Here is a 23602-nt window from a genome sequence, read left to right on the forward strand (position 1 = left end):
TATCATGTGTCAGTGTGTGGATGTGTGTGCATGTAAGCATCATGTGTCAGTGTGTGCATGTGTGTGCATGTAAGTATCATGTGTCAGTGTGTGCATGTGTGTGCATGTAAGTATCATGTGTCAGTGTGTGGATGTGTGTGCATGTAAGTATCATGTGTCAGTGTGTGCATGTAAGTATCATGTGTCAGTGTGTGCATCTGTGTGCATGTAAGTATCATGTGTCAGTGTGTGGATGTGTATGCATGTAAGTATCATGTGTCAGTGCGTGGATGTGTGCGCATGCAAGTATCATGTGTCAGTGTGTGCATGTGTGTGCATGTAAGTATCAAGTATCATTGTGTGCATGTAAGTATCATGTGTCAGTGTGTGGATGTGTGTGCATGTAAGTATCATGTGTTTGGCCACTGAAAATCCCATCCTTGGGCCCCAAACACAAGCCTCCTCAGAATCTCTCCTTCCCTCCCTCTCTAAAGAAATGCATTGTCAGGTGCCCCTCGTTGCCGGGGTTCCCGGGGTGAACGATTGCAGAGGAGGCAACGGAGCGTGAGAGACAACGATGAAGAATAACAAACACTGCTCTTCTCACGGACGAATACATACGCTGACGCCCTCTCTACAGCCAGCTGGACCTGGGCCTCAGAGTGGTGTCGGTGTGTTTATACATCATGTGTGTGTGTGTGTGTGTGTGTATGTGTGTGTGTATGAGTGCGCTCGTGTGTATGTGTGTGTGTGTACACAATGTCTGTGTGTGTGTGCGCGTGCATGTATGCTTGTGTGTAATAATGGAGGTCTTTGTGGTAACAGTGTAAATGTACTCTTGTTCGCATCAAACTGGTCGAGTGGAAGATAAACAGATGGGAGCTGATTTATGATAATGGACAAAACAGACGTGCAGAGAGAGAAGAGAGAGAAGAAAAATATTTAAGAACCCCAGATCTATTTCTCCCATGTCTAACGTATTTTGTTCTGTCTACATTTTAGGAATGTTTACTGACAATTGCTGTTTCCATCAGGCCTGTGTTGAGTTTTTTATCCAACAGGTACATTACTTATAAAAATGGTTGGATGGAAACACGGTCAGTCAGAAAGAGAGAGAATGGGGGAAAAAGACAGGTAGAGAGAACGACAGACATTAAATGAGAGAACAGGAGCAAGTTGTGGCAAAGAGACAGGCAAAATCAGAGACAAAGTGGAAAGAAAGAGAGAAGTACTAGAAATTTCTGAGACAGAGATAGCAGTCCAACCACTGAGGAAGAGAGAGAACAGCAAAAGAGACAAAGAGCACTTGGGAACAGCACAAAATATGTTAAGCCTATAGGGATCCTCCAGATTACCCGCTGTAGAGTAAAGTTGTCCATAGACACTGATCTTGTGTCAGTTTTACCCCACCTATGGTTAAGGTCAGAATTGGGGGAAGGGAAGCTGATATTAGAGCTGTCCTTAGGGGCAGCTTTCCCACTCACCCCCACAGGAGACTCCAATCCGGCGCTGTCGTCTGTATACTTGGTCCCTATTAGGACTTTGGCCCTGTCCGGGGTCAGCAGATCTCCACCCTAAAAGGAGCAGAACACAGGACGCAGTTACCAAAACTGCCTGCTAGGGGACGCCCTTGAGCATATCCTAATTCCATGTCTCTAATATAGAAAAATAAATCACATGAACTCTATTCACAGTGAGTTTTCATATGCGCCAGCTGGCAGCGAAATAGCAGACTACTAACCCTTAGGTGGCTGGCTACCTCCTTAGCTGGCTACTTTTTCTTGACACAAGCTGCATCAGACTTTCAGGAACACACTGTATTCATGACATTTCTATCTGCAACATTCCACAAGTATGCTTACTTAAAGGTGTAATCCTTAAATGGTGAAACTGTCCCATTTCTTTGTGATATTACAACAACAAAGAAGTTACTGCAAACAAAGAACACTCTTTTCTTCCCTACGACATCTTGCATGTGCAATACAACAGTAAAATATGTACTGCCATTTTTTTTAACCCACGACCCGCGATGCTCCTCACCGCTTCATCAACAAAACAAAAACAATAAGAATGATGGTGGGTCAGACAGTGGAACTGTTTCCCCTACTGCGGAATCCGTCTTTAACGTGCGCAAGGGTCAAACTCTGAAATGCCTTTATTGATACTTTGTGCTCACATATTTGATGAGACAATCAATGTTCTCGCTAGAATAGATCCATATTTTGTGGCAATGTTTGACCCGCTTGAATGAGCGACAATTCCTCCTCAGTACAAATCATTTCTGCGGGGCTTAGAACACCGTGCATGCAGAATCGATCTGGCCTTACTCAATGTCTGACACTCACACTAAGAAACCACCCACACAGTTACAAGGTGTCTGGTGCAGTACACAGTACTACCATACATACAATTCCGAGAATATCCAGGAATAACCATCTAAAATGCCTGGCATATGGATGCCACATATAATTGACTATTTAAAGGGTATAGCTAAAACTGTACCTAATCTAAAATACCTGGCATATGGATGCCACATATAATTGACTATTTAAAGGGTATAGCTAAAACTGTACCTAATCTAAAATACCTGGCATATGGATGTCAAAAAGAATGTAATATTTTTAAGGATAGTTCACCCAAGCTACAAATTTACCTAAACTATAATGCCTGGCATATACACTGCTCAAAAAAATAAAGGGAACACTTAAACAACACAATGTAACTCCAAGTCAATCACACTTCTGTGAAATCAAACTGTCCACTTAGGAAGCAACACTGATTGACAATAAATTTCACATGCTGTTGTGCAAATGGAATAGACAACAGGTGGAAATTATAGGCAATTAGCAAGACACCCCCAATAAAGGAGTGGTTCTGCAGGTGGTGACCAGACCACTTCTCAGTTCCTATGCTTCCTGGCTGATGTTTTCGTCACTTTTGAATGCTGGCGGTGCTTTCACTCTAGTGGTAGCATGAGACGGAGTCTACAACCCACACAAGTGGCTCAGGTAGTGCAGCTCATCCAGGATGGCACATCAATGCGAGCTGTGGCAAGAAGGTTTGCTGTGTCTGTCAGCGTAGTGTCCAGAGCATGGAGGCGCTACCAGTAGACAGGTCAGTACATCAGGAGACGTGGAGGAGGCCGTAGGAGGGCAACAACCAAGAATATTTCATTAATTCATATCTAGGATGTGTTATTTTAGTTTTCCCTTAATTTTTTTGAGCATTGTACCGTAATTTCCGGACTATAAGCCGCTACTTTTTTCCCACGCGTTGAACCTCGCGGTTTATACAATGACGCGGCTAATTTATGGATTTTTCCCGCTTTCACAAGATTCATGCCGCCAACAAAACTGAGCACCGTCACATAATGTGACGTAAATCGAGCGCGCTCAAACTTCCCATCATTCTGATTACGGTAGTCATTTTGTCACCCTCATCATGGCAAAGACACAGAGAAATGCATATGATGCAGCTTTCAAGTTGAAGGTGATCGATCTGGCTGTTGGAAAAGGAAATAGAGCTGCTGACAGCGTGGAGCATTGTCAAAATCCACTATCATCAACGGGTTTCGAAAGGCTGGACTGCTGCGTGTTGAAGAGGGCAGCGATCCAACATCGGATGAAGCAATTCTGAGACTATTCAACTCCGACACCGAAGGAGATGACTTCAGTGGTTTCAGTGCACAGGAAGAGGAAGATAGTGACCAATGACTTTCTTGGTAGGCTACTGTTTAATTTTTGTTACAAGCCGTGGTTCGTTAAAGCCTATTTATTTTTGTTACAAGCCGTGTTTCGTTTAAAGGCTGTGTAAAGTTAATTTGTTTCAATGTACCGGTAGGCACCTGCGGCTTTATAGACATGTGCGGCTTATTTATGTACAAAATACATATTTTTTTATAATTCAGTAGGTGCGGTTTATATTCAGGTGTGCTTAATAGTCCAGCAATTACGGTATATGGTTAATTGGGGGTGTTTCGAAACGCAAATAGCCAAGGTCGTGCACAAGCACTGAGGCTGAGAACATTTGGTATTTATCAACGGTTACCTCCTACCGGTGTGTGTATGACGCTCATAGGATTGTTTGATAAAACACTATTCGATTTTTAGGAATAGTTTCTATGCAATGTTGATAAATGATGCCCCTGGGATATATATGGATGTCAAAAATCACTACTATTTAAAGATAGTTCATCCAAGCTACAAATGTTCCTCATCTTATGGATAGCTAAATAGAGATAAACCTGGAGATCTAAATAGACAATGGATCTGGATAGTCAGCAACCTACCCATGTTTGCATAGCTTTAGAGCATGTGAGTGTTGTTGGGTTAAAAAAAAACAATGGGAGCTGTAGGACACATGTTAGCATTAGCATGCTAATCCAACTTCTATTAAAAAGATAGTCCTATAGAGTAACAAACAAAAACATTTGTGTGTGTGTGTGTGTGTGTATCAGTGTGTGTGTGGCGTGGGATTGTTGTGACCTTATGCTCCAATTGCAACAAAGAGGAGTGAGTGTGTGTGTGTGTGTGTGTTTGCTTACGATGCAGGCCAGGTCCCTGGCCTGGCTCTTCTGACTGTGCAGACTACCAATCTCAGTCTGGGAGCTCGAATGGGACATTCCCTCAAAGAAGGGCCTGGGTGACAACCACATAAAAAAAACATATTTGAAACTTTCAGAAAAAATACATACTTGAGAGACTGTGCTGAGATGGGTAGTAGGGACACTAACTTGTGTACCCATTTAGGTGATGTTTTCATACTAGTCATTCAGCTGCAGTTGTCTCTCACGTTTCTCCCCTGCAGCGACTTTCTTTTCTCTCTCTTTTGATTTGATGTACAGTAACAATGCACAAATAAACTCCCCTTAACACTGTGGAAAATGAGTCTTCACTTTGACTAAAGTGTGAACATTTTGTGCGGCCATATTTGAGTGTAGGTGTACTGGCGACATAATGTGGGGCCCTACTTGAGTTTGGGTTTATCTGTATTTGGGACATTTTGTGGGGCCTTACTTCAGTTAAGGTGTACAGTACTGATAACATTTTGCAGAATCTTACTTGAGTTTGGGTTTGGGCGTGCTGAGGACACTCTCGTTGTCCTCCATCTCAGGGCCGCTGTCACTCTGGTTGTAAACCTCCAGACTATCATAGAGCAGGTCCAGATCCTCCTCCACCTCCTGGGTCTGGTCCACTGGGTCCGAGTCCAGAACCTAGCAACAACAAATGGACAGTGAAATAATCAGTCAATCAATCAGTCAATCTTTTATCCATCCATCCATCAACCAATAAAATCACTTCCAAAGAGCAAGTAATAGCACACTGGCAAGGAATAACTCCTTTGGCTGATGGAGTTGAAAGTTCAGAGTAGCATTGGTAACTCAGAAAATAGTATACATACACCACCAGTTTATTAAATACACCACCCTGTTCACGAAAATGGTTCGCTCCTACAGACAGTGACAATGGCTTGCTATATAAATCAGGCAGACAGGCCTGAATGTTCCACTGAATGTCCGAATGGGCAAACGAGTGACCTAACCGACTTTGAGCGTGGTATGATCTTCGCTGCCAGGCGTGCCGGTTCCAGTAACTCAGAAACGGCCCAGCCTCCTTGGTTTTTCACGCACAAGTGTCCAGGGTTTTACAGAGAATCCCGCGACAAACAACATCCAGTTAGCGGCAGTCATGTGGGCAAAAACAGCTCGTTGATGAGAGAGGTCGAAGGAGAATGGCAAGAATCATGCAAGCTAAGAGGTGGGCCACAAACAGGCAAATAACGCCGCAGTACAACAGTGGTGTGCAGAAAGGCATCTTGGAACGCACAATTTATGGGTCCTTGTCACGGATGGGCTATTGCAGCAGACCACCTCACCGGGTTCCATTCCTATCAGTTAAAAACAAGAAGAAGCGGCTACAGTGGGCACGCCATCACCAACACTGGACAATTGAGGAGTGGAAAAACATTGCCTGGTCTGATGAATCCCAGTTCCTGTTGCATCATGCTGATGGCAGAGTCAGGATTTGGAGAAAGCAGCATGGGTCCATGGCCCCATCCTGCCTACTGTCAGCGGTACAGGCTGGTGGCGGTGGTGTAATGGAGTGGGGAATGTTTTCCTAGCATAGGTTAGGTCCTTTGATACCAACAGATCAATGTTTAAACTCTACACCTTGTAGAATCCATGCCACGAAGAATTCAGGATGTTCTCGAGGCAAACAGGGGTTCAACCCGGTACTAGATGGGTGTACCTAATAAAGTTTATATATCTTTAGCCATACTGCTATTGTAACAACATGATGAATACATTTTCTCTACAATAGCAAGTTGTTTTCTTTGGAAACATGACAGGTCTCAAAGGAGGAAATTGGGAGTTTTCCATATTTCCCTTTTGAAGTTGACAAACAGCTATAACAGTTATTTGGAATACCGTGTGCATGCACACACGTGCACACACTGTCACATGATACGTACATGCACACACTGACACAAGCTATTGTAATGGAATATGCATACAGAATGCATATAACACAGATAATGTTCTTTCAGCTAGGAGAGTATTTATATTATTTGTCAATTAGTTCTGAAATGACTTGGAGCACAAAACAAAATTGATTCATTTAAATGAATTCCCACAGGACATACATTACCGACTTGGTTGTCTCTGTGCCTTTTATGAATCATTACCGACTGAGATGAGACCAATTAAAAATATCGAAACATCAATTAAAAACTCACTGCTAAGCGATAATAAATCAGCGTTCTGTTGTAAATCTCAAATGTAGTTTTTGTTGCAGAAAGAGTAATTCATTTCCCCTCATATTCTCACTAGCTGAATATCTCAATTTATTTTGACTCAAATGACGCTCATAGTTTGTGATTGGCTTTTACAAACGAACCAAACGTCTGGATTGGTGCAGTAATAAACTAGTGCTGCCAATCAAGGGCTCCCACACCCCTGCTACTCTCATCAGTTCCAAGTGAAGTGACACTCAATGAGTAATTTACAAGTATGTAATTATGATTAAATATATTGGCAGGTGCTGAAGCACAACTTTGGGTTAGGGAAGACTCGAACAAAGTGAAACACTGGCTCTAATGGACAATACTTTTCCAAAGGTTTTCAATTATTTATTTATTCCGACGACAGGATGCATGACAAAGCTGTGACCGGGGTCAACCAACTGTTCCATAGAATGTCCTGTCAGTAAAATAGGTATGTTGATCCAATCCTGCACATAACTAACCATTAATGAACCCAGCCAGGCCTGTACACGTTGAACCATGGGTTGTGTCCCAAATGGCACCCTACTCCCTACATAGTGAGAGATGGGCCCTGGTCTAAAGTAGTGCACTATACAGAGAATAAGGTGCAATTTGGGACATACAAATGAAACCACAGTTGCCTTTCCTACTTAGGTCACTTCCTGCTTGAAGGAGAGGTAATATCATTAAGGAGTTAGGTGATAAAGGAGAGCGGCACTCTCAGGGCGAGACTGGTAGACAGCGAGCGAGGTTAGGTTAAAGAGACTACAGTGGGCCGACAGTAGCAAAAGCGCTTAAATCAATTAGATTGATCTGTAAACAGAAAGGGTCAAAGACAATACGCTCCATATATATGGGACTTCATTAACAGATTGCATGGTATAATGGTATAGTTTTTTGGTTGGTAGAACCTTTTCACAAAATGGTTCTTTGAGGGTTCTTCATTGGGTTCTACATAGGACCAAAAATGCTTCTCCCCAAAAACAAGAAAGGGTTCTCCTACAGGGACAGATGAAGAACACTTTATGAACCTTGTAGCATTCTACAAAAACTTTGAAGCAGTGGCAGATGAATCCCTTGCAGCGTGTTATTCATATATAACAGAACAGTTCAAGCGTGCAGTACTAACCTCATCCGTCACTTTGAATCGCTTCAACAGGGCCACAAACTTCTGTTTGAAATTGGGTTGCTGTAAAATGAGTGAGAGAGAGGGTGGAGGAGAGGGAGGGAGAGGAAGAGAGAGTTTGGTGTCAACAAGAGTACACCAAGAACTTGTCAGAACGATCATTTTTAGTGGGATCCCCATTTGCTGACGCCATGACGTAAGCTAATCTTTCAGAGACATCAGTGTAACCAACAAAGCTGTCTTCAAACTCATGGGATGACAGCTCTATAATACTGAGAGCTCAATAAATCACAATAGACTTCTGAGTCTAGTCTTCACCGCCAAATGTTATTACGCTCCGGAGTGAAGTTTCCCATAAGTAAAGATCTAGGAAAAGCTTCCCCTTCTCCAATCCTAACAATATTTATTCATTGGGAAAAAGCTAAACTGACCCAAAATCAATGTCTAGGGGCAATTTCACCCTACTCCCATTAATATGCTTATCTGAAGAGTGCCAGCATCTGAAGAGCACTAGGATGCACCATTAAATGTCAGTTAATGTTCACACGGCTTAGTGGCTTCGACCTCGGTGAACTTATGTGTGCATGATTCGCTGATTCACCAAAGGCACATCAGGTCATTGGAGAGAGCCAGACATGTCATTATTAACAACATTAAGGATTATTGATTGAAGCAAATACCCAGACCTAGGGAAAAGTATTTGTTAAAGTGTGCGCTTATTTGTGATTTATGTTTGTGTGTGTATGTCTGTGTGTGTTACCAGCTACCATGTGTGGGTCTCAGTTTGTGCGTGTTGGTGCCTGCTTAATTTGTATCCTTAGTTGGTGTCTGCGTCATCTACACAGTGTTTTGGTCTAAAAGTGGACGTTGAACTCATTCCAGGACAACTCTCCTGTCACTACTGCTTAGATAAGGATTTGGGGGACAGAAGACATCTTCTGTGCCATCCCTGAAAAGAACAAGACTGAGTAGCAGACCTAACACAGACACACCTTAAAGAGATTACAGTGAACTCTTGATGACTGCACCCATTTGCACTGGCTTGGAACATTCGAGACAGCACACACTAAACCTGAGCATAAAGTTATCAGAAGCAAGGCATTGAATTGGGACCGAAAAACTGTATTGCATTTAAATGTAGTTTGTACTTACAGTGCCTTCAGAAAGTATTCACAGCCCTTGACTTTTTCCACATTTTGTTGAGTTACAAATTGGGATTAAAATGGATTTAACGGTCTTTTTTTCTTTTTGACGATCTACACAAAATATTTGGTAATATTAAAGATTCATTTTTTAAAGACGAATGAAAAATATTACACTAATATATATTGATAAAATAATTTGAATCCCCTTTGGTAGCGATTACAGCTGTGAGTATTTTTGGGTAAGTCTCTAAGAGCTTTACACACCTAGATTGTACAATATTTGCCCATTGTTCTTTTTTAAACCCTTCAAGCTCTGACAAGATGCTTTTTAGTAATTGACAGACATTTTCAAGTCTTGCCATAGATTTTCAAGACGATTTAAGTCATAACTGTAACTAGGCCACTCAGGAGCATTTAATGTCGCATTGATAAAAGCAACTACAATGTAAATTTGGCCTTGAGTTTCAGGTTATTGACCTGCTGAAAGGTGAATTTATCTCCCAGTGTTTGTTGGAAAGCAGACTGAACCAGGTTTTCCTCTAGGATTTTGCCTGTGCTTAGCTCTAATCCATTTTTTTTTTATCCCCCGAAATAATTCCCTAGTTCTTGCTGATGACAAGCATACCCATAACATACCCATACGAGTGGTACTCAGTGATATATTGTGTTCGATATGCCCAAAACATAATGCATTGTACATAATGCATTGTATTCAAGACAAAAATGTAATTTATTTGCCACATTTATTGCAAACAGGATGCATGTTTTGGAATATTTTGATTCTGTACAGACTTCCTTCTTTTCACTCTGTCATTTAGGTTAGTATTGTAGAGTAACTACAATGTCGTTCATCCATCTTCAGTGTTCTCCTATCATAGCCATTAACTGTTTTAAAGCCACCATTGGCCTCATGGTGAAATCCCTGAGTGGTTTCTTTACTCTCTGGCAACTGAGTTAGGAAGGACGCATGTATCTTTGTAGTGACTGGGTGTATTGATACACCATCCAAAGCGCAATTAATAACTTCACCATGCTCAAAGGGATATATATATATATTTTTATCAATCTACCAATAGGTGCCCTTCTTTGCGAGGCATGGGAAAATCTCTCTGGTGTTTGTTGTTGAATCTGTGCTTGAAATTCACTACTCGACTGAGGGACCTTACAGATAATTGTGTGGGGTACAGATATATATTTTTTCAATATATATATTTTTAATTGAACCTTTATTTAACTAGGCAAGTCAGTTAAGAACAAATTCTTATTTACAATGACACCCTAGGAACAGTGGCTTAACTGCCTTGTTCAGGGGCAGAACGACAGATTTTTACCTTGTCAGCTTCAATCTAGCAACCTTTCGGTTACAAGCCCAACGCTCTAACCACTAGGCTACCTGCCACCTTAGACATGGGGGTAATCATTCAAAAATGATATTAACCACTATTATTGCACACAGAGTGAGTCCATGCAACTTATGTGACTTGTTAAGCACATCTCTACTCCTGAACATATTTAGGCTTGCCATAACAAAAGGGTTGAATACTTACTGACTGAAGACATTTCAGCTTGACATTTTTGTAAACGTTTCTAAAAACAAAATTTCACTTGTTGTGTGTAAATCAGTGGCACAAAATCTCAATTGAATACATTTTAATTTTAGGCTGTAAAAACAAAATGTGGAAAAAGTCAAGGGGTGTGAATACTTTCTGAAGGGCACTCAAAAGGATTTGACAGTGCTGTTATAAGTGAGTCAACATGCATAGTATGAAAAAGCATGGTATGAAAAACACATAATTGAAAACAATCCCCTTCCAAGAGTTTGTACCTGCAGACCCTGCCATCACATCCAGGTCGCAATTGTAAATGAGAACTTGTTCTCAACTTGCCTACCTGGTTAAATAAAGGTGAAATATATATATTTTTTTAAATAAACATGAACAGGTGCTGTACCTCAGGGCTCTATGCTGGGGCTATTCTCATTCTCACTGCACTAAAATAAACTTACAAGCTAGGCTTGATGTGTATTTTAATGAATTTATCCAACCACATTGTAAAGTTGTTGATATAGTTAGGCTCTCCCATCCTTACCCTTGTCATGGATGTTGTTCGAATCATTTTCCTCCGGTTTTTCTTTGGCTTCCTCTGTCCATCATCATCCTCGTCGTACAGGTCCTATAAAAGAGTTTTGTGTCTTAAAGATCAGTGTTTTTACAACCCATGGGAATGTACCTTTTTGTTCCAAGCCTAGCACTAACACACCTGCTCATCAAGATTAGTTGAATCAGGTGTGTTAATGCTGGGCTAGAACAATAAAGTGTTTGTTCTCAAAACAAGGTCTGGGCGTACTGCTAAATTGCAGCTACTGATAAGTGAGGATTTGTACAGTCAGCCACTTGCATGAACACAGAAATTGGTTAGTAGAACAGCACATGAATAGTAGACAGAAGTTTAGTTAAAAGAAAAGCACAAACATAGAAAGTCCCTTACATTCCATCCTCTTACACAACGACAGTATACAGTGTGTATTTTTGGGTGTCCATTACAGATAATTAGAGCTGGAGATCTTCCCCAACAGCTAAGTGTAAGATGTGCTGTGTCTCACCACTGGTTGAACAGCATCGTCACTAGCTTCCTGCTCCGAAGAGTAGCTGTCGTCGTCATCCTCTGAGTAGTTATCCATATCCGGGGAGCGATCTGGGGTCAAAGACAAGAACAAATGTTTGCATGTCAATTCTCCATTCACTCACTGGGAAACTGTGGAGAATTTAGCATTGATTTTAAATGTCTATGTTCCATTGCTCCACTCAGAGGCTCTGAGCTAAAAGGAAGAGGTCAAGTAAGTTTAAATGCCTCTAATGTCACTCCATACTTCCTCAAGGAAGGGAAAATAGAATGAATGAATGAATGAGTGAGTTTAGTAACATTTTTCAAATGATTTCATATAGCTTGCCGGCCATCTGGCTAATATTGCATCCTTGGCAGATGATTTTATTTTGAGGTGCGGGCCGTCAGTTTCACAGTGAATCCCTTTTACATTAGTGCAGCTGACATCTGTATCGTTTACTCAGCGTCCATTTTGGCTCTGGGAGCACGAGGATCCTAAGGGAGCATCATGTGCCAGGCTGTAACCGCCTTAAGAACCACTGAAAATAATATCCTGCATTTTCCCTCAGTAACATTGGTCCTAATGTACTTAAGCTGTCATGGTTAGGGGTATAGGCACCGATAGTAATGGTCTGTGGACACAGGCAATATGTAGGAAGGACCCTTCCCATGGGGCGATTAGTGGGTCTGTGGTGGGCTTATTGCACTTCAGTAAATAGACATTTAAGTAGTGAATGTATGGAAATCTCTAGAGTTACACAAGGACGAGTGAAACATTGAGACACTGAGGCTACACAGAATACGTTTCTTTCAAAAGCATTTTCTTTAAAAAAGTTAACATTTGTGAAAACGAGTTGTCAATATAGAAACACATGTCTATTAAAATGTGCAATTCCAAGGAAATGGTTTCCCTCGCATGACTGTCAGGCTAAGTGCAATGTAAATATGCACTTTTTATGCAATTAAAAGCCCTGCGATAGACTAGTGTCCAGTCCAGCGGGTGTACTTGTACATCAAGCTGACTCATGCTACAAAAACAAGAGATAGGCTCCTGCCCCAAGGGCCATTCTGACTCGGATAAGGATACTTTATGCAATTAAATAAAATTATGCCAAAAACATCGGTTTTCAGGATGAATAGCTTTCCTTAGTGTGCGGGCCAAACACTTGTGATGATAAGCACTGATTTCCAGGTCCCCACCTAAGGCTTTGGCCTTGGTCCCTGTCTGCCCGCTGCCGTCCTCATGGTCAATGGGCTGACTGGACAGGGAATACACACTGAGCTCGGCCGCACGCACCGGCACCTCCTTCACGTTGCTATGGAGACCCAGGATCTGGGCTCCATCTGTCGGGTGTTGCATCACCTAAACACAAGTCAGGACAGAGAAGTGTGTGAGCGACATACAAGTGTTGTTGTGTTCATTCATACAGAACAATGAGTACCTGAGTAAAATACATAATGCAGAAGCACACACACAGACACACACACAAACACACACAGACACACACATAGACACATACAGACACACACACAGCCATAAACACAAGCTCACAAGCGCAGGCAGACACACATTCATAAATTTGCACATACACACGCACGTTCAACTAAAGCACACAGTTTTTGTTAGAAATGGGGCAGCTTTATTTTCCTCCCCATGTTTTCTTCCTCATGTCTCACCAAATCGGATTTGTGCCTCTCACCTTGACACAGTTCGCTCTAAGCTCTAGGCTGTGTACCAAATCGCATACGGTGCCATTTGAGAGGCAGCCCTGGAGTTTCATTAACCATCAATCACTTCGGCAGGTTGCATCGAGAATGAAAGCCCCAAATGTTCTCCAATCACTGCTGTCATTCAAATCCAAGAGAAAGCCTGACAGCACTTTGTTCATGCACATCTCACATCTCTACATCTCATTCTCTCCGGCATGCTGTATTATTTAGCCGTTTGCGGAGGCGGAGTTTGAAACTAATTGCGAGTGTATTGCGGATGGAGACCTGAGGAAATGTAGCTATGGTAGTCCTGTAATGTAATTGGGGGAATGGGGAAGCATGCCTACATCCGGGGGCATTGTTTAATGTTGGCTGGTGGCTGTGCGGAATAGTTCATGGATGTGCATATAATGACATTGGCTGGTGTTCAGTCAATTTCAAATAGTGGGTTTCTGAATATTGCTTCTGTTCACTTTATGCATTCGGTTACAGTTCCTTGTTATGGCCGGTTAATAGGTTCCTTCTTGCTTTGCCAACTTTGAATTTAACACAGACCTGGCTAAAAATGGATTCTGAATTGGAACTGGTAGAGCAGCCTGATCTCATAGACTAGACGTAACATAATATACATCAGTATGATATGTTACATTTGGTATGGTTACATAAGACAGAAGGTTACTTAACGCAAAAATGAAAGGAGGGTGGTGGGTCGAGGTGGATGAGTAGCACGTAGGCGTATAACGCAAACGTCTAGCAACCCAAAGGTTGTGTGTTAGAATTTCATCATGGACAATTTTAGCATTTTAGCTAATTAGAAACTTTGCAAATATTTACTACTTTTTAGCTACTATTCAGCTACTTAACATGTTAGTTAACCCTTCCCCTACTTAACCCTTTAACTTAACTCCTAACTCTAATACTTTAACCAACCTCCTAACCTTAACTCCAACCCCTAGCCTAGCTATGATATACATTAGCATTAGAAACCTAGCCAATGTTAGCCACAACAAATTGGAATTTGTAAGATATCATACATATTGAAAATTCCGAACAGATTATACAAATTGCAATTCTTACATATAAAACTAATTGTAATGCGTAACATATCATGTGAAATGGATGAAGGACATCCACAAAGTAATGCATATCACACAAAACATATCATACTGAATGGAGTGTTTCGAATTTACGCACAGAATAATATGAAATGCTCTGAGACCAGTAAAGGCTGGCTATGTGTTGAGGTATAAGTGCTTGCTGGGGTATGTGTTGAGGTATGGGCCCTGCCAGAGTGCGAATTAAAGCCTGTTTTGAGTGCACACGCTTAATAATAAAGGCATCATTTAAACTGTAAAAATGGATGACCTTTTAATGTGACATGAACACAACCAGTCATGATATTTTCATCTGATTGTCAAACAAATCTCTTTAAAAAGTATGAATGTTTGTCCACTCCAAAATAATTCCAGCATCCAGACTGCATACTCGCGCCATTTTATGAATGGACATAGACATCTGTTACAAAACACCAAAAAGTGTGCCTAATGATATTCCATGATTGCCATTGATTAGGCCTACATTAATTGATGCGTCTTGCTGACAAATTTAGCTTTTTTGTAGCCTGAAAAGTTAGGACACCTGAAATGCATTGGAATAAAGGCTATTTTTCTCAAGGACGCATGGCAAACAAATGGCAAACAATGAGGAAGTACAAAGGAAAATCTATGAGGAAAGGAGCTCATCTAAAGCCGAAATTCAGCACTACTGGATGGACAGCGCTGCCACAAAGAAATCATGTTTAAACCATGAAAAAAAAGAGGTGGGGGTGTTCATGTCATTTTATTTTCATATTTACCACTGTAAAACATATTTACCACTGCATTTTAAACGAATAGGAGAATGGTTAAATTAGCATTACTTAGAGAGACCCCCAAAGTTGGACTTTTGTTGCATTTAGGGGAGCTGAGCCCCCCCCCCCCCCCCCCCCCGGCTCCCCCATATTTCGCACCATGGGCCCCGTTTCCATAGTTACGGATGTATAACCCCATGACAAGCAATGTGCGTTTGACTTCATATGCTGTTGTGATAAAAAAAAAAATGGTCACAAATATTAAGCTGTTGTCTTTACCTCTGCCATATTTATGACGCCCACAGCTAAGGTCTTATACCCCAGGATGGTACGGTTTTTATATCGCTTCCTCCTCTGCAGCATGATCTGCAATCGGTTGGCGTCCCTTTTGAGGAAGTGGGGATACTAGGGGGGACAGAAAAGGGCGTAACACACAGGTGTTACAGGAGGTTACATCACACCGTACATCATGTCTGTAGCCATGACAATGTTTTTCTTCAGTCAGTCATTTCTTTGATGCCTTCAGATCCGCCACCTCAGATGGGCTTTGAACGCCAACCTGAGGTGTAGGAAATACACTAAAACTAAAAAAGGGGGTAAGATATGTTTACACAGGCACTACCATTAATTTAGCAAAAAGTGCTGTACATCAACCGTTGGCTAATGAAAATACATATTTCAGTCACATAACGGATCACTCTTTGATACTTTTGAAAGCCATGTTAACCTGGCCATACCTGGAGTGAGAAGGTTAGCTCAAGGTCAGTCTCCATCAGTCCGTCTGGGGGAAGGACATACTCGTTGGACCTCAAGATGCGCTTGGACCCCTGTGGCGGAAGATTTAAAGAGAGGTACAGAGAGAGTTAGGGATCTAATGGTGACTGAAACAAAGACATTTGGTGGTAACACTTCGACTTTGCAATGTTCCTTTCCCTGAGAAACGTGTATAGAAACTAAATTCTAAAACGTGAGTGTTTGCCAACGATGCCTAGAAGGTAGGGGTTGTTTCTGGACAGGGTCTTGGAGTTGCATGTTACCTCAGTAACCTACTGATCCAGCCAATTTAAAGGTAGACTCAACGATATGATGTAGATACAGAAAGTAAACAGCATAATGGATCAATTTCCGCAACAACTACGAGGACTAAGAGCACAGAAGCACGAGGCTCACCTTCTTTGGTGCCCTCGCTAGCACGTTTTGAACAGAGTGATACGAACACGTGCACAGATACTGCGTGCGACTGTGAGAGAGCATCTCGCTCATCTCAATATCTCTGGTGCTGCTCTATCATCTCACCCCACTTCCAATACCAGCTTTCATCGTGTATCAGTGGCCGTGTCTGAATACCCAAACTTGCGTCCTAAAAAATAACATTTTATAGTATGTGGCATTTCGAAAATCACGTACACTTTAAATGCCTGGATGTCATACTCATTTCAGTTTTGACAACAGCTGATCAATTAGATATGGGGATGCGCTACCGAAATCAATTAATATTGCAGGATATCTTTAGATATTTGGCTATTAGACTTCTGTTTTTGAATGGGAATTCAATACAAAGCTTTACTGCTTGGCTTACATCTGGGGATGTGCTACTGAAATCAATGAATAGCTGGGAAACAACACGTTCGCGCATGATACAAAATATGACCTTTTATACTATGTGCATTTTCGGACTCTGACATTGCTCGTTCTGATATTTCTTAATCCAAAAAGTAAAAAGAAAGAAATTGTGTGTATTGTTTGGTATTGCTATATTGCACTTGTGATTTCATGAAAATTAAATATTTTTAGTAATTTAATTTGAATTTGGTGAGGATGTTGACGAAAATTATCCCGCTAACGGGATGGTGGCGCCAAGATGTTTTAAGAAGTAAATGTATGTGTTTTGTATGCATTTAATTTATAGCTATTAATTTATTAATTTTGTACTGTTTTTGGTGAAGTTCTTTTTATGAACCCAAATTGGATTTCTGTTCTCATTTAAAAGTGTTTCTTGTTTGTAATTATAAAAATCTACTGTTATACTTCCAACTTTTCAGCATAAAAGATGCCCTCGCACATCTGAGCTGTTATTGCATGTGCAATACATAATCTTTAGTAGCCTAGCTATAGTTGCCTAGATCAACTAATAGAGGCCAAGTCTTTGAGAGCATGCATCCTTCAAAGATGGAGAGGGACAGTTCATGGCTTGATCAGAGGAAGAGTAGCTCTCTGCGTCATTCCTCTACTGCATCTCCCCATTAATCTCAAGCTACAGGTGATTCTTCAATTGATGCATGCTTAGGCCTACGGTTAACTCAAGTTTACTCCAAACACGTTTTTCCAAATGTTAGCTTCTTAGCTAACAACAACACTCTGCTGTAGTGAACGGTCACTGGGTGGGGCTACAGACGATCCTTTTCAGTTCATATGCAAAGCCATAACTGATGGTGCATTCAAGACAACAGGGAACTCGGAGAAAAATATTTTTGAACAGTCATCCAACTCAGACGTCACGATGTCCCCCCAGTCTGAGCTTTGTTTGCTTCCGAGTTCCCAGTTGTACATTTGGGCCGTAGCATACTACAGCATACTTTTTACTAAACAATACGTGCTAAATAGTACGATTAATATGTATGCAGTTTAAGTAAGTAGTAGTCAAGCCAAAATTCGGACACGGCCAGTGACATGCAGAATTTATTTTGGGGGAAAAGCTTATTTTCTTTCAATCACGGTCAGTTAGCGCTTTACTAACTCTCCATGCTGACTGTTTTGTTTTCCTTTGGGAGGCTAAGCTAGCTTCACATCCAAATTAACTGACTGGAAAAGCAACAGGCTAATCGCTAACAAGACAACAGGGACCAGCAGCAGTCAGCATCAAACTTCTAATGAGCTGTCGCACACAGCTGTACTAAAATGGACCAGCAGACAGTTATCAGTGATGAAGCTTCACGGAACATTCAGTCTTTAGAGATGAAAGGGAGGAGGAAGGTTTGTGAGGAAAACAAAATACACGGGAAAAAAATCTGTATTCGGACCTGCATTCCTCATGGTGACTCAGCAAACTAAAAAAGGGCACTAGCTACAAGACATTAATGCTAATTGATCCCAGAGCAGGAAGAACAGACATGTGGCTTCCAAGAGTAGCCCCATCGGGCCCTGACAGACAACTACGTGCATTGGTAGATGTTGACTTCAGACAAGTCTGCAACCAAAGCTATTGGCTAGCTCAATGACAATACAATTAACTAATTTCTGAATGCATTCAAAAATACTGAAAAGTCCAAAAACAAGTATGCATTAGCGGGTTTTAACATACGGAACCAAATCGCCACTGTCTTCTGAGTTCTGTAGCTAGAGATACAGAGAGTGACCAAGAATAAACATTTTTCACACTTTTTCCTCCTGTCAATGGGGAATAAACAGCAGTCGAGACCCGTCTTAACTCCTGCCTATGCTGCAACTTTCGGTTCTTTTGTAGTTGCCGCTCAACATGCCGTCATCAGAGGATCAGATGTGGCCATTTTAAGTCCCTTTTCTGACAAGTAGCAGGCAGACAGGTGCTAGCGAGCCATTACAATGACCAATCGAGGAAATGAATAGACCTGAATGGTGTTCTCAGAGATATGCTGAAGTACCGAGTTACCTGAGAAGAGAGAAGCAGTGGGAAATATTGACTGTCACTTTGGTCAATATATCTCTGTGTGCATCTGAAAGGTAAGCACGCCATGTACAGTGTATAGTATTATTGCAAAGATTTCTGATAATCTACTGCTCAATGACCAGTGAATTTACCACCAGCAATTAGAGAGAACAGAAAGAACACAGTTCAACCACACAATGCTATTTCTCTCTGACTGCATAGAACCCTGAGCAATACGCAAGCACTGGGCCGTACCACGACCAAAGCGAATAACTTTGGAATGCAGAGTGCCCCAAGTAACGGTCAGACATAACTGTAATCTTTTTCCTTTCTCTCTCTGTTCCTATCGAACAAGTTGTCACCTTGGTAACCGCTTGGGCAGTCCTCTGAGACTATTGAGCTTAGTTGAAGGAGAGATTCTGGAAGGTTGTCAGGTGTGAAAGGAAAAATATGTCGCTACGTCGCAGCTAAGATGCATGAAATAAAGAATGTAGAAAATATGTGCAATGATTATAGAAATAGCTTGTAAGGAGGACCATAGAGAAGTGAAAAACACTTCCAATGTTGATCATGAGCTTTTGTTGGCCATTAGCTTTTGTTAGTTATTGCCATATTTGAGTAAATTGACGAGTAGTATTGACCTTGATATAGTCCTTTGATTTTTCTGTTCATTTCAGAACAAAGTATCAGCCAATTGATGCAAACAGTTGTTACCAAACCATCCCATAACACAAGACTTCAACGGTCAACAGCAATCCAAGTTCCTGTGTTTTTATGGACACTCCATTTGATACTAATACAATCCGAAGCACATTACTTAAATCGTCATAATCTTCTTAAACTGGACTCACCTGTATTTTGACAGCTATCACCACAGAGCTAAGCTCTCGGTCCAGTTCTTTGAGGACAATCAGTTTCTTGAGGGTCAGGCTGCACAATCTGTGGTCAACAGGGGAGACAGGGAAGGGATTTAGTTTCGTTTCATTAATTTAGACCATTTCAAACATGCACAATGATACACAAACGTCGTCATTTTTGATACAGTGGTGAACTGATAACATGTAAACAAAGCTATTGTAGGCATATTCCATTAGGGTGTTTAATGGAACATATAGCGATGTTTGAACAAATCAATTCAAAGGAAGTCTGCTTTACTGGTATGAATGGCAACACGCATAGTACTTTCAAAGCAAATGCAACATGTACACATACTGTAAAATGAATAATAGAGCTGAAGGAAGAAAAAGATGAAGTCATGCATAATAAATGTACAGCTGAGCGAGAATATAAAAAGGTATAGATTCATATTTGACAACCCTTGTATTATGATAACTTGGAAATTGAGAAAGACGTCAAAGAAATGATGAATACATACAGTGCCTTGTGAAAGTATTCGGCCCCCTTTGTCACGCCCTGGTCAAAGTATTTTGTGTTTATCTTTATGTATTTGGTCAGGCCAGGGTGTGGCATGGAGTTTTTGTATTGTGGTGTGTTTTGTCTTGGGGTTTTGGTGTATATATATATTTGGGATTGTAGCTAGTGGGGTTATCTAGCAAGGTCTATGGCTGCCTGGAGTGATTCTCAATCAGAGGCAGGTGCTTATCGTTGTCTCTGATTGGGAACCATATTTAGGCAGCCATATTCTTTGAGTTTGTCGTGGGTGATTGTCCTTAGTGTCTTTGTTCCTGTCTACGTGTTAGGTTACACAAGTATAGGCTGTTTCGGTTTTCTTTACATTTATTGTTTTGTAGTGTTTAGTGTTTATTCTTTGTTACGTTTTGTTTGAATAAATATGGATCGCAATCGACACGCTGCAGTTTGGTCCGACTCTCCTTCACCACACCTAGAAAACCGTAACAGAATCACCCACCACCAACGGACCAAGCGGCGTGTCAACAGGCAGGAGCAGCCGAAAAAGGAGATGCTCAAGAAGGATTTCTGGACATGGGAGGAAATCCTCGACGGGAGAGGACCCTGGGCTAAACCAGGGGAGTGTAGCCGCCCAAGGGAGCAGCAGGAACAGAGGCAACAGAGGCAGCAGCAGCAGGAGCAGCAGCTGCAGTGGGAGAGGCTGCACCACCTGGATAAATGGACATGGGAGGAGGAACTGGACGGTAAAGGACCCTGGGCTCAGCCTGGAGAATATCGCCGTCCCAAAGAAGAACTAGAGGCGGCGAAAGCTGAGAGGCGCAGATATGAGGAAGCAGCACGGCAACGCGGATGGAAGCCTGAGAGTCAGCCCCAAAAATGTATTGGGGGGGGGGGGCTCACAGGGAGTATGGCTATGCCAGGTAGGAGACCTGCGCAAACTCCCTGTGCTTACCGGGGGGCTAGAGAGATCGGGCAGGCACCGTGTTATGCTGTGGAGCGCACGGTGTCTCCAGTGCGGGTGCACAGCCCGGTTCGGTATATTCCAGCTCCGCGTATCGGCCGGGCTAGATTGAGCGTCGAGCCAAATGCCATGAAGCCAGCTCTACGCATCTGGTCCCCAGTGCGTCTCCTTGGGCCGGCTTACATGGCACCAGCCTTGCGCTCGGTGTCTCCGGTTCGCCTGCATAGCCCAGTGCGGGCTATTCCACCTCGCCGCACTGGCAGGGCAACCGAGAGCATTCAACCAGGTAAGGTTGGGCAGGCTCGGTGCCCAAGAGCTCCAGTGTGCCTGCACGGCCCGGTCTATCCGTCACCACCTCCACGCACCAGTCCTCCGGTAGCAGCTCCCCGCACCAGGTTTCCTGTGCGTGTCCTCGATCCAGTACCACCAGTTCCAGCACTACGCACCAGGCCTTCAGTGCGCCTCGCCTGTTCAGCGCAACCAGAGCCTCTCTCCTCTCCTGCGCTGCCGGAGTCTCCCGCCTGTTCAGCGCAGACAGAGCTGCCAGCCTGCAGGGAGCAGCTGGAGCTGCCAGCCTGCATGGAGAAGCCAGCCTGCATGGAGCAGCCAGAGCTGTCAGTCTGCATGGAGCAGCCAGAGCTGTCAGTCTGCATGGAGCAGCCAGAGATGTCAGTCTGCATGGAGCAGCCAGAGCTGTCAGTCTGCATGGAGCAGCCAGAGCTGTCAGTCTACATGGAGGAGCCCGAGCTGCCAGTCTGCATGAAGCAGCCAGTCTACATGGAGCAGTCAGAGCTGTCAGTCTGCATGAAGCAGCCAGAGCTGTCAGTCTGCATAGAGCAGCCAGAGCTGTCAGTCTGCATAGAGCAGCCAGAGATGTCAGTCTGCAAGGAGCTGCCAGTCTACATGGAGCAGCCAGAGCTGTCAGTCTGCACGGAGCTGTCAGTCTGCACGGAGCTGTCAGTCTGCACGGAGCTGTCAGTCTGTAAGGAGCTGCCAGTCTGCAAGGGGCTGCCGGTCTGCAAGGGGCTGCCAGTCTGCAAGGGGCTGCCAGTCAGCACGGAGCCGCCAGAGCTGTCAGTCTGTAAGAAGCCGCCAGAGCTGTCAGCCTATATGGAGCAGCCAGTGCCGCCAGTCTGCCCAGCGCCGCCAGTGCCCCCAGTCTGCCCAGCGTCGCCAGTCTGCCCAGCATCGCCAGTCTGCCCAGCACCGCCAGTCTGCCCAGCGCCGCCAGATCTGCCATTCAGCCAGACTCTTCCAGATCTGCCAGTCGACCAGACTCTTCCAGATCTGCCAGTCGACCAGACTCTTCCAGATCTGCCAGTCGACCAGACTCTTCCAGATCTGCCAGTCGACCAGACTCTCAGATCTGCCAGACTCTTCCAGATCTGCCAGTCAGCCAGACTCTTCCAGATCTGCCAGTCGGCCAGGATCTGCCAACCAGCCAGGATCTGGTAGATCTACCTACCTGCCTGAGCTTTCTCTCACTCCTGAGCTTTCTCTCACTCCCGAGCTTTCTCTCACTCCGAGCTTTCTCTCACTCCCGAGCTTTCTCTCACTCCCGAGCTTTCTCTCACTCCCGAGCTTTCTCTCACTCCCGAGCTTTCTCTCACTCCCGAGCTTTCTCTCACTCCCGAGCTTTCTCTCACTCCCGAGCTTTCTCTCACTCCCGAGCTTTCTCTCACTCCCGAGCTTTCTCTCACTCCCGAGCTTTCTCTCACTCCCGAGCTTTCTCTCACTCCCGAGCTTTCTCTCACTCCTGAGCTTTCTCTCACTCCTGAGCTTCCCCTCAGTCCCGAGCTGTCCTTCAGTCCCGATCTGCTCCTCAGTCCAGTGGGTTTCTGGGTGAGGACTACTAGGCCATGGTCGGCGGCGAGGGTGGTCTATCCAGGGACGAGAGGGGACTAAGACATCAACTGAGTGGGTTCATCGTCCCGCGCCAGAGCCGCCACCATTGGACAGACGCCCACCCGGACCCTCCCTATTGTTTTGAGGTGCGTTCGGGAGTCCGCACCTTAGGGGGGGGGGGTTCTGTCACGCCCTGGTCAAAGTATTTTGTGTTTATCTTTATGTATTTGGTCAGGCCAGTGTGTGGCATGGAGTTTTTGTATTGTGGTGTGTTTTGTCTTGGGGTTTTGGTGTGTATATATTTGGGATTGTAGCTAGTGGGGTTATCTAGCAAGGTCTATGGCTGCCTGGAGTGATTCTCAATCAGAGGCAGGTGCTTATCGTTGTCTCTGATTGGGAACCATATTTAGGCAGCCATATTCTTTGAGTTTGTCGTGGGTGATTGTCCTTAGTGTCTTTGTTCCTGTCTACGTGTTAGGTTACACAAGTATAGGCTGTTTCGGTTTTCTTTACATTTATTGTTTTGTAGTGTTTAGTGTTTATTCTTTGTTACGTTTTGTTTGAATAAATATGGATCGCAATCGGCACGCTGCAGTTTGGTCCGACTCTCCTTCACCACACCTAG

General features: G+C 43.3%; 1 protein-coding gene across 2 annotated transcripts in view; it reads right to left on the reverse strand.

Annotated features, from left to right (window-relative positions):
• The window catches only part of LOC109890104 (phosphofurin acidic cluster sorting protein 2), a 92869-nt gene that overhangs the window by 28159 nt on the left and 41108 nt on the right, over positions 1-23602 (reverse strand). For both annotated transcript variants that reach the window (XM_020482058.2, XM_020482063.2), the window contains exons 2-11: positions 19652-19739; positions 15913-16002; positions 15455-15580; positions 12817-12979; positions 11615-11706; positions 11101-11184; positions 7871-7930; positions 5040-5191; positions 4523-4616; positions 1464-1553 (exon numbers count right to left, since the gene is read on the reverse strand). In XM_020482058.2, the coding sequence (XP_020337647.1) occupies positions 1464-1553; positions 4523-4616; positions 5040-5191; positions 7871-7930; positions 11101-11184; positions 11615-11706; positions 12817-12979; positions 15455-15580; positions 15913-16002; positions 19652-19739 (1039 nt within the window). The remainder of the gene's footprint in view (positions 1-1463; positions 1554-4522; positions 4617-5039; positions 5192-7870; positions 7931-11100; positions 11185-11614; positions 11707-12816; positions 12980-15454; positions 15581-15912; positions 16003-19651; positions 19740-23602) is intronic.

This window comes from Oncorhynchus kisutch, linkage group LG1, assembly GCF_002021735.2.
Source record: "Oncorhynchus kisutch isolate 150728-3 linkage group LG1, Okis_V2, whole genome shotgun sequence".
In the NCBI taxonomy this organism is placed as follows: domain Eukaryota; kingdom Metazoa; phylum Chordata; class Actinopteri; order Salmoniformes; family Salmonidae; genus Oncorhynchus; species Oncorhynchus kisutch.